Source organism: Chiloscyllium plagiosum, unplaced genomic scaffold (genome assembly GCF_037043375.1).
Source record: "Chiloscyllium plagiosum isolate Xiang-an unplaced genomic scaffold, Cpla_swu_hap1 HiC_scaffold_46, whole genome shotgun sequence".
Taxonomy (NCBI): Eukaryota; Metazoa; Chordata; class Chondrichthyes; order Orectolobiformes; family Hemiscylliidae; genus Chiloscyllium; species Chiloscyllium plagiosum.
In genome coordinates, this window is record NW_028270184.1 from 1,071,867 (window position 1) to 1,083,102 (window position 11,236).

Here is an 11,236-nt window from a genome sequence, read left to right on the forward strand (position 1 = left end):
TAAAATGTTTTATAATGTATTTTTATAAATGTCATGCGTAAAGTACATCCGTGGGGTGGGAGTGTGGAGAAGCTGTCTCTCCTTTCCCAGCTGAAGAATGGTCACAAATAAATCTTTGAAGTTATGAAAGGCTTTTTATAACAAAGTGAGGAAGGAACCAGGACGGGATGGGAAGCAGTCACGATTAGATCAAATGGGGGGGGGGGGGACAGAGGAGAAACTTCTTCGTCTGAAGAGCGGAATGTGGAACTCGCTCCTATAAGGAGGGGACAAAGCGAATCGTGTCGTACTCTTTAAAAGGGGACGCTGGTTAAACAAATGAGAGGGTGTTGGGGAGCTGCTATGGGGCAGAACCACTGGCCCAGAGCTAGTGGGCGGATTGGTCTGTTTCTGCACTGAAAATTCATGGGGACAACGTCAGCAAAGCTCGATCCGACATTCAAAGCTAACCAGCCAGAAGTTTTGGATCATTCAGGACGAAGAGTCCTTCAGCTCAGTGAAAGACTGACTCCAGAGCCTCCTGAAGCTGCCAAGTGGTGACCGAATGCTCCAATTTACACAATTACCTGCCAATGTCCAACTTAGCGAATCCTCAGCTCCCAGCTGCTCCTGGGACCGAGCGGAAGGTGTAAAGGGACGGACCGGAAGAAGCAAAATTTGATTTCCGTCTGATTCTGAACAGCGCCGTCAGGAAAAACATGGGGGTGAGGGAAAGAAGGATGAGAAAGAAAGGGTGTGAGCGAAGACGCGGAGGAGAATGAAAGAGAGGGGGATAATTTGGACTGGAGGGTGGCCGCGGAGGAGGGGGAAGATTGGTGGGAGGGGGTGGCAGGGAGGATGGCAGCGAAGGGGGAAAATTGAGTGGGGGGGGGAAGATTTGCATTGTATGTCAGAAAAGGAAGAGGGTGTAGTGAGAAAGGAGAGACTGTGCTGGGAGTTTGTTGAAGCGTTATTTGCAGAGATGAGAAATATGATGTCGATCTACATAGATGTCTCAGGCACTTACTGCTAATGCGGGTTGTTGGTCCTGACTGACTGGTTGGTTGGTTGGTTGATTGATTGATTGATAGATATCTGCTTTCCTGATAAATGATTTGAGTTCTGGATATTGATTTTCTAGAGAAAGTCATCTAAAGCCAAGGAGAAGAAGCAAAGAAGACTGGAGGAGAGAGCAGCAATGGATGCTGTCTGTGCAAAAGTTGAAACGGCAAACAAGGTAAAATAGTTTAGGGATGTGATAGGGAGCAAGTGAGGGCAAGTGCAGGCTGAAGGAGGGACTACCTGCAGACCCTCTGGTGGAGGAAGGAGTGGAGTGAGAGCTGGGGAGGTTTGAGCAAGCTGGGATTGTGCATGCGGGTGGGGGGAGTTCTGGGGGAGGCTGAGTTTCCAGGAAAGCCGTCTGAGGGGTTGCTGTGTAAGGGAAGACACTTGGTATTCAGAGAGATGGGGTGAGCAGATGGGTAGCAGCTGTTGTTTGGGATAAACAGGGTTAGGGTTTGAGGGATGGTGAGGGACTTAGGGAGTGGATTTACAAGCTTAGATGATGTTGAGGTTCAAGGGGACAGCTGCGGGGTTGAGTACCAGGGATGGATAATGGGTTTAGGGCAGAGAGCCATTAAGTTCAGTTAGAGGTTGTTGGGCATGGGGTTTAGGACTCAGGATCTGGCTCCATTGCAGAAGAAGAGGCTGGGTTTGGGGAGAGGCTGGTGTTGGGATTGGGGGAATAGTCCCACATTGCCAAGTGCTGCCAAAAAGGAATTACTGGAATAATTTGCCCAAGATTTCTTCAGCTCCTATGAGTACAGGTGACAAAAGAGAGGCCAGATTGCAAGCTGCTTTAAATTTATTTCTGTTTTGAAGTACACATCTTGGTTCTACGACGGGGAGGGGAAAGCCAAGAGGCTTCCTGATGATCGCCATCCAATCAATGCTGCTACTGGACATGCTTGTTGGTGTTGGGTTGGGATATGGTGGGGCTGAGGTTAGGTCATGATCTTTCATAAGAATGTTGATTGTAGACCTGAAACATTAAGTGTTTCTCTTTCTAGATGCCACACCTAACTATTTCAAGTATTTTCTGTTTTTACTTTACATATTTAGCATTCAAACTATATTGGTCTTACTTGCCAACATGGGTTTGGAAGGGATAACGCATGATTTGTGTTGTTTAAAGAAATTTAAATTAAATGCAACTTTTTCTCTTTTGTATTTTAAGCTCAATGATCCATTAGCATCTTTTCCTTCCTTCAAAAAATATGACAGAAATGGGTAAGTATCATTTCTTGTAACTTCCCTCCCCTCAATTTGTTAACACGCATTATCACTCCTACCCAAGGACTAACAATGGACTTGACAGCAGGAACATTTCATGCAGCCCTTCAAGCTATTCTTCCTTCCAGTAAAATATTGATTCATCTGGTCATGGTCACTCCACCTCTTTGGTTTCCCCCAAACCTCATCAACCCTTGACTCCCTTAGCGAGTTTTGAGAAGATTTGTAGTTTAGGTTGAGGTTTTGGATGTAGGTTTGCTCGCTGAGCTACAAGGTTAATTTCCAGATGTTTCGTTACCCTACTAGATAACATCTTCAGTGGACCTCCAAACACTACATTGGACAAACAGGCAGAAAACTAGCCACCAGGATACATGAACACCAACTACCCACAAAAATGACCCTCTCTCTCTAGTATCCTCACATATGGATGAGGAAGGACACCACTTCGACAGGGACAACACATCTATTCTAGGACAAGCCAAACAAAGACACACACAAAAATTCCTAGAAGCATAGCATTCCAACCAGAACTCTATCAACAAACACATCGAGTTAGACCCCATCTACCACGCCCTGAGAAAAGGAACAGGAAGTGACTTCACCACAGGAAATGACAGCACCAACCCAAAGAAACCCAAACATATAAATAGAAAGCAGGAATTTTCAGCATTGCTTCACCTCATCTGTACTGTAAAATTCTATGCTCTCGCTTAAATAAGCGACCCCTTATTTATAAATTATGATACCTCATTCTAGATTCTCCCACGAGAGGAAACATTCTTACTGCACCCACCCAGTAAGTCCCCTTAGGATCTTGTATATTTCAATTATGTCACCTCTGACTCTTCTAAATTCCAGAAGAGAGAGATTTCATAACACAGTCTGCTCATTGCAGGTATTAGTCTATTAAACCTTCTTTGAATTGTTTCCAATACATTAACATCAATAAATATTGTGACCAGTACTCCAGGTGTGATCTCACCAATGCCCTTCTAACCAAAGCAATAACCTTCCTACTTTTGCAATCAATCCCCCTCGCAATAGACCATAACATTTCATTAGATTTCCTGATTAATGGCTGTACCTGCATACTAATCTTCGATGATTCACATAATAGGACACCCAGAGTTCTGCAACCTCTGACCATTTAGATAATGTTTCTTTTTTTTTATTTCCTTGTGCCAGACTGGACAATTTCACACTTTCCCACATTGCACTCCTTTATCAGAGCATTGCCAACTAAGTTAATCTATCTCTATCCCTTTGTCGGCTCCTAGTGTCCTCTTCACAGATCACTTGCCTATTTTGTGTCATCAGCAAATTTAGCTCCCTTCATGGCTATCTCAAAACTCGACATGTCAACACCAATCCCTCTGGTGGATGCTAGCCAGCAAGGTCAGTTAGCATCTGAAGAAAGAACAAATAAGTTATTGCTTCAGTTGGGTAGACCTCCTTTGGTCCCTTCATCCAAATTGTTTATATAAACTGTAAAAAAAAAAAAGTTAAGGCCCCAGAACTGACCCCAGTGGTACAATGCACGTGACATCTTGCCAGCCTGCAAACGCCCCATGCATTGTTTCCTGTTAACAAACCAATCTTCTATCCATACCAATGTGTTAGTCCCAAAACCATGATTCTCCACAATGATCTTTGAAGTGGCATCATAGCAAATGTCTTCTGGAAATCTAAGTACAATACATCCACTGGATCATCTTTATCTACAGCACTAGTTACTTCAAAGAACTCCAATAAATTATTTGAACATAATCTCCCCTTGACAAACCATTTTGGCTCTGTCTGAATACCTTGAACTCATCCAAATGTCCAATTTTAACATAGTTTCTAACATTTTCCTTTTATGGATATTAAGTTAACTGGCCTGTAGTTTCCTGATTTTCTTTTCCTGCTCTTCCCTTTTGGAACAAAGGAATTATATTAGCAACTTTTCATAGAAACCCTACATTCCTGAAGAAGGGCTTATGCCCGAAACATTGATTTTCCTGCTCCTCGGATGCTGCCTGGCCTGCTGTGTTTTTCCAGCACCACATTTTTCAACCCATAGAAACCCTACAATGCAGGAAGAGGCCATTTGGCCCACCAACCCTCCAAACAGCATTCCATCCATGCCACCCTCTCTCCCCCCCCCCCCCCCCCCCCCCCCCCCCCCAAATCTCCCCACACTGACCCCTGCTATCCAGGTGCACTTTCACAGGTCGGTAGTTGTTATGTCTCCTCAAAATCCGGTCAAGTATTGCCTGCTGTCAGGTTGGTGCCATAACATGCTGGTCTAAGATATTGTTCCAAAAACATTTAATTAATTTATCATTAAACTACTTTATACTGGAAAAATTAGATTGTTTAAATATAGGTTAAATTCTCCCATGATTCTGGATGTAGGTTTGCTCACTGAGCTGGAAGGTTTATTTTCAGACATTTCATCACCATACTAGGTAACATCAGTGAGCCCCTGGACGAAGCACTGCTGATGTTTCCTGCTTTCTATTTATATGTTTGGATTTCCTTGGGTTGGTGATGTCATTTCCTGTGGCATTGTCATTTCCTATGGTGATGTCATTTCCTGTTCTTTTTCTCAGGGGTGGTAAATGGGGTCCAAGTCAATGTGTTTGTTGATAGAGTTCCGGTTGGAATGCCATGCTTCTAGGAATTCTCGTGCGAGTCTCTGTTTGCTTGTCCTAGGATAGATGTGTTGTCCCAGTTGAAGTGGTGTCCTTCCTTATTTGTATGTAAGGATACTAGTGAGAGAGGGTCATGTCGTTTTGTGTTCATGTTCATGCATCCTGGTGGCTAGTTTTCTACCTGTTTGTCCAATATAGTGTTTGTTACAGTTCTTGCACAGTATTTTGTAAATTACATTAGTCTTGCTTGTTGTCTGTATAGAGTCTTTCAAGTTCATTAGCTGCTTGTTCTAGTGTGTCAGTGGGTTTGTGGGCTACCATGATGCCAAGGGGTCTGAGTAGTCTGGCAGTCATTTCGGAGCTTCTTTGGGTTTGTCGTTGGGAAATCGGCAGACTGTGTGTTCATTGGGTACCTGTTCGTTTTGAATACACTGTATAGGTGATTTTCCTCTGCTCTGTGTAGTTCTTCTGTGCTGCAGTGTGTGGTGGCTCATTGAAATAATGTTCTATTGCAGCTTCGTTTGTGGATGTTGGGATGATTGCTTCTGTAGTTCAATATTTGGTCCGTATGTGTTTTTTTCCTGTAGACGCTGGTTTGAAGTTCCCCATTAGCTGTTCGCTCTACTGTGACGTCTAAGAATGGTAGTTTGTTGTTTTCCTCTTTAGTGAATTTTATGCCAGTAAGGGTATTATTGATGGTCTTGAAAGTTTCCTCTAATTTGTTTCGTTTAGTGATGACAAAGATGTCATCCATGTAGCGGACCCAAAGTTTGGGTTAGATGGTTGGCTGAGCTGTTTGTTCCAGTCTCTGCATTACTGTCTCTGCTAAGAACCCTGAGATCGGACATCACCAACCCAAGGAAATCCAAACATTATAAATAGAAAGTACGAAACATCAGCAATGCTTTGTCCGGAGGCTCACAGAAGATGTTACCAAGTATGGTGACAAAACATCTGAAAATGAACCTTCCAGCTCGGCGAGCAAACCTACATTCAGAACCTCAACCTGAGTGACAAATCTTCTCAAAACTTGCAATCTCCCATGATAATTGCTACACCTTATTGACAAGCACTCATTATTTCTTCCTTGATACCCTGCCCTACCATGTGATTACTGTTAAGGGGTCTATACACAGCTTCCACAAGTGACCTCTTGCCCTTTTCATCCTCATCTCTACTGCTTCTATATACGGGTTTCCTGAATTTAGATCATCCCTCTCTCAATTGTACTAATTTAATCTTTAATTATCTCTCCTAGTTTCCTGTGCTTCCTTAATGTCACATACCTTTGAATATTCAGGTCCCAATCAATGTCATCCTGCAGATGTTTCTCTGTTTTGGCTACTAGATTGTATTATATATCCCAATCTCTTTCTTCTACCTAGAATGAACATAGTGATAGAGTGTAAAAGAGTAACAGACTTGGACCCTAGCACTCTGGACTGGGCAGTGGAACTGACCAAGACGAACATGCAGACCATGTGAGTGAGCCACCGGATTGCATGCACCACTGGATGAGGGAATAGAAAGTGGAGATATCAGAGGAACTGTAGGTAATACTTTCATGCCACCCCACAGTAATTAAGCACTGACTGTCAGGGTTAGGTGGGTACCTGATGGTTGAGTTCAGTGATGCAAAATTACAGAGAGGTGTTGTGTGTCTATATTCGAAACTAATGTATATTGGAGAGTTGAGGCACACCCTTTCTTACACTGTTCTTAGCCCAGAATCTCGAATCCACTGTACTGACATTAAAGAATTCATATTGGCCCTCCCTCCACTTTTCCAGAAATGGCAATCGGATCCTATACACCCACCTATGAGAAGAAACAGGATCTGAATGTGTCACCTGAAAGATGGTACCTCTGATAATGCAGTTCTGTTTCAGTAATGGCACCAGAAATGTTGACTTGGGTTATTTGTACAAGTGACTGGAAGGAGACTCAAAACCAGAACTTTGAGTGATGATTGTGCTACCTTTAGCAATGGAGTTCTATTCTCTCTCTCCTAATCTGCTGCTCCTGCTACGTGTTTCTTGTGAGGAAAGTCAAAGGGAATGATGTTACGGGGAGTTAATAGCAGTAACAAGACAGGATCCTGGGTGTAGGAAAGCAGGTGTGGTTGAGCTGGGGATAGGGTTTGTTACCTGATGTAGTTATACCAAAAGCTTTGCAGATTGCTTCAGCCTTTTACTCTCTTCTGTCAGGTATGAGCAAAGTGAGTGGGGCTGGAAGGATCGGGAGAAGAAGGAAGAGATGACAGATGAACGAGCGTGGTACCTGGTTGCACGGGAAGGAGACAGTGCGGTGCCAGCAGCTTTCTCACATTTCCGATTTGATGTGGAGTGTGGGGAGGAAGTACTGTACTGGTATTCTTGCGTTATACTTAATGATTCCCCGCAGAGGGTGGCAGCTCCAATCGTGCACGAGTCTTGGCGGGAAGGGAGGCCGCACATGGGTGGCGAGGCCAATGGCGAGCTCCTGATGTAAAACTGCTGATGACAGGAAGCAAAGTACTGGTGCCCACGGAGTCTGTGGCACGGAAATGACCTGACTGACTGTGATTTAAGGTGACTCAGCTTTCCATCACAGTGAGTGTTCTGTCCTCTGTACCCTCAACCAACCTTGGGAGCCATTCTCCCTAACCCATTCATGTGCCACATTCATCGTGTGCAGACCTTGATGGCGAGTTTCGAAACATTGTTTGATAAGGAGAGAGGCGCATGATGGCCAACTCCTGATTCTGGCCCACCGCCAAATACAGAGTAAAGTTCTCTCTATAATGTCCCATCAAACACTGCTCATTGAGACAGGGAGCCTCGAAATGGGTTGAACATGTGTTATAAAGTCAGTATCAACTCTGAATAATAACCTGAAAAGTTTGTCTTGTGTTGCAGTTATGAGGTTCAGCTGGAGAGTCGGCTGAGGAGAAAAGGGTTGGGCAAATTCTTAATGCAGATTCTACAGCTTTTAGCAAACAGGTAAAGAGGTTGTGGATATTCTAAAGATAGTAAATTTGCCTCCCCATTCTCTCCCTAATGCTGGCTGTCTTCTAGTGCTGCATTCAGAGAGCTATTCTTGGTGTGTCAGCCATTGTCAGACAATGTTCTTGAGGCAGAAAAAGCATTTTCCCTGTCCTCTCCTCACATACTCTACCCCAGTCCAAGGTGGAGGCTGTGTTTAGATGTGGGACAAGTTGTTCTGAGCTGGCGTTATTTCTTCATATATTCAAGAGCCTGCAGTTTCTGGTCACAATCTCTCCATCTCCTCTCCCAACAGGTTTCCCCCTGTGAGCAGAGGGATTTGGCAGGCAAGATTGGAAAAGAGCCTGGCAGGAGCATATGGGGAGACTGTGTGTCACCCAGTTAGCAGACACTTATAAAGTGCTCAGAAAATGAGGGTAGGTTCAGTTTGATGAGATTGACTCTTGCTCTGTGCTTTTTCTGCAGTACACAGATGAAGAAAGTGATGTTAACAGTATTTAAGCATAACCATGGAGCTTATCAGTTCTTCAAAGAGGCGATGCAGTAAGTTGTGATCTGGAGTCTGCATTATTATAGGGATGTCTGAGGACACAACAATGAAAGTACATGCACTCGCATGCATGCAAATGCTATCTATCATACTTCCACATTCTCAGCATCCTATAGGTAATATTTACTTATCAACCAAGAACTAAAAACACATTGTCTGGTTGTTACCTAACGGCTGATTTTTGGAGGGTAAGAAACAAAGAACTGCGGTTGCTGGAAATCAGAAACAAAAACAGACGGGTCTGAAGAAGGGTCACTCGACCCAAAATGTTAAGTCTGCTTTCTTTCCATAGATACTGCCAGACCTGGTGAGTTTTTCCAGCAATATCTGCAGATTTTTGGGAGCTTACCATGTGCAAATTGATTGTTGCAGTTCCTACAATGCAATAGCAACAATGCTTCAAAACAGCTTAGTTGGCTGTGAAATATCCTTAAGTTTAAAAGATGCTCTGGAAAAACAAGTCTTTTCCTTACCTGGTCTGGCTGATGTTGACTTCAGTCCCAAGCTGTATGTTTGAAACTGTATCCTCATTTTTAAAACAGGTAGAGAAGGATGTAAATATGTCCTTGTCAGCATTATCGAAAATCTGAGATTTCTGATATCTGAAAATAACATTAAATTCAACATTAGGCAAGACTTGTCTTAGGCTATAATCTTGCCTACCTAACATCGGTGCAGTTTGACTTTGGAGCAACCATCCAGGGTTCTTGTTTGTTTGTTTGTTTGTTTGTTTGTTGTTTATTCATTTGTGGGATGAGGGTGTCGCTGACTGGGCCAGCATTTATTGCCCATCCCTAGTTTTTAAAGTGGGTCTGGAGTCACATTTCCTTCCCAGTTAGTGAACCAAATGGGTTTTTTCAACAATTGACAATGGATTCTTGGTCATCATTAGATTTTTAATTCCAATCCATTTTTCATTTAATTCAAATTCCATCATCAAGGTAGGATTTGAACCCAGTTCCCCAGGACATTATTGGGGTCTCTGGATTAATAGGCGAGTCATAATATCACCATGTCATTGCCTCCTCTTTATTGTAGGATTGCAAAGTAGCAATAGGGTCTTCAACCTCATGATATCACAAATTAAACTTCTGTTACTGCTGTGTTTGACCTTCCTAACCTTTCAATCCACAGGTTCGATATTGATGAGTCATCTCCTAGTGTCTCTGGGTGCTGTGGAGATGACTGCTCCTATGAGATACTAAGCCGGAGAACCAAATATGGGGAGCACCCACATGGCAGTCCACACTGCGGAGGATGCTGTCATTGAAAGATCAACATTGAGCCCCCATCTCCACCTCTCTAAAATTCCCCTTCCAAACAGATTCATCATACCATGTGAAAATGGAAACGGAGTTCAATGTACAAGCTATCACAGCATGTAAATTGTTGGAGAAAGCTTTGTTTGAAAGATTTCTTTCCCAAACATCCACTTATCTATATGTACTGTGAATAAAACCCAGACACTCTCTGCCAGCCCCTACAACTCCATAGCTGGCCATTTGGAGCCAAATCTCTTTGCTGTTTACGAGCCAAATGACAGCACATTCTTCTAAATAGTAAAAGGGCTGTTTCCAACTTTTTTTTTAAGAAGCAACTTATTTATATATAAAATTTTTAAAAAATAATTGTCAAGTCTGAGCAGAATATCGAACAGAAAAATACTGGAATTGTGGGACTTTTCTAAAGTTCAATTTTTGAATAACACTTCAGCCAGTTTGAGGACATACTGTATATTATGTCTGTAATATATTTAATAAAACAGTTTTGTTTGAATATTTTCCATTTTTAATTCCCATACACACTTGCAATGAGAACTGCCTATGTAAACCTGTCACAGGGTAATAACACCCTGCTGTCTGGAGGTACTTAGCGTCTGACGACCTTACATTGGTAGTGCCATTGTCCATGTGCAGGTAGAAATTTGTAATGGAATTAAGAGCAGAAATGTGGCATTAAAATAGGGTCTAATCTCCAACTGGTCCAGTTATTCCTCTCACTCTTCTTCACCTGAAGTCTGCAATAGCTCCCCATTATCTCTTTTCTAGATTTTAATATAAATAGAAATGAATATGTCCTTCTACTAGTTTTATGTCCGGGTCTGATATCACTGGCACCAAATTGCAGATTAAATTACCAGGGGTTGTAATGATTGTATGTGACCAAGAAAAAGTTTGAGTACTGTGAATGGGTCTGATGATTATCTGTTCAGTCAGCCGGTGCATGTCAACCTGGATATGGTTTTTAAAGTATTGTTGGGCTTTGTGTCTTTGTCATAGACAACCAGAAACTGAAATCCAAACCACAAATTGTCCTTTATGTTGCAAACTTCCCTCTGATTATCTTTTCATTTTTGAATCATGTCTAACTCTACTTGTGCATATTAGGATTTGGTCCTCGAAACAGGATGCATCCAAACAAACTATTTGTACTATGGGGTTGTGGGCCTTGTTTTTAATATATTCAATAAATCTTTTTTACTGTTTTTATTCTCTTTCATTTTGTTCCTTACCATTTCTTGCCTTTTGGTTTCATTTTTTTTTCCTGATAAAGGAAGCAGGTAGTTTTGTGTCTGTAACAATTGATTTGTAGCAATTCTGTCACCTGCAAAGTGAAGAGCAGCATAACCTGATTCCACAGCAATAAGTGTTACGTTGAAGCATCAGGAGTCCAGGAAAATGGCAGGTCCAGTCTTTTACCTGGACCTGTTGAGCTAGAACATCAGGAATGTTGCAAAGAGGGTTGAGGCATTCAGTCCTTAAGTTTTTTCCAAAAGCCAATTAGATTGTGAT

General features: G+C 42.5%; 2 protein-coding genes across 4 annotated transcripts in view; one reads left to right on the forward strand and one right to left on the reverse strand.

The window, feature by feature from the left end:
- Window positions 1-633, reverse strand: part of rcor2 (REST corepressor 2) — a 79,458-nt gene extending 78,825 nt beyond the window's left edge. For both annotated transcript variants that reach the window (XM_087983809.1, XM_043682542.2), the window contains exon 1: window positions 567-633. The gene's annotated coding sequence lies outside the window, so the exon portion shown is untranslated. The remainder of the gene's footprint in view (window positions 1-566) is intronic.
- On the forward strand, window positions 496-10,929 carry naa40 (N-alpha-acetyltransferase 40, NatD catalytic subunit). 2 transcript variants are annotated; one of them, XM_043682547.2, is made up of 8 exons: window positions 496-704; window positions 1,121-1,216; window positions 2,216-2,268; window positions 6,296-6,391; window positions 7,118-7,279; window positions 7,808-7,891; window positions 8,190-8,310; window positions 9,579-9,716. In XM_043682547.2, exons 1-7 carry the CDS (start codon window positions 699-701, stop codon window positions 8,290-8,292), a joined length of 600 nt encoding a protein of 199 aa, XP_043538482.1. In that variant the 5' UTR covers window positions 496-698; the 3' UTR covers window positions 8,293-8,310; window positions 9,579-9,716. The 2 variants fall into 2 exon arrangements, with proteins under 2 accessions (XP_043538482.1, XP_043538481.1); XM_043682546.2 differs by lacking the exon at window positions 8,190-8,310 and adding an exon at window positions 8,360-8,437 and having other exon boundaries at window positions 576-704; window positions 9,579-10,929.
- Window positions 10,930-11,236: the final 307 nt, after the last annotated feature.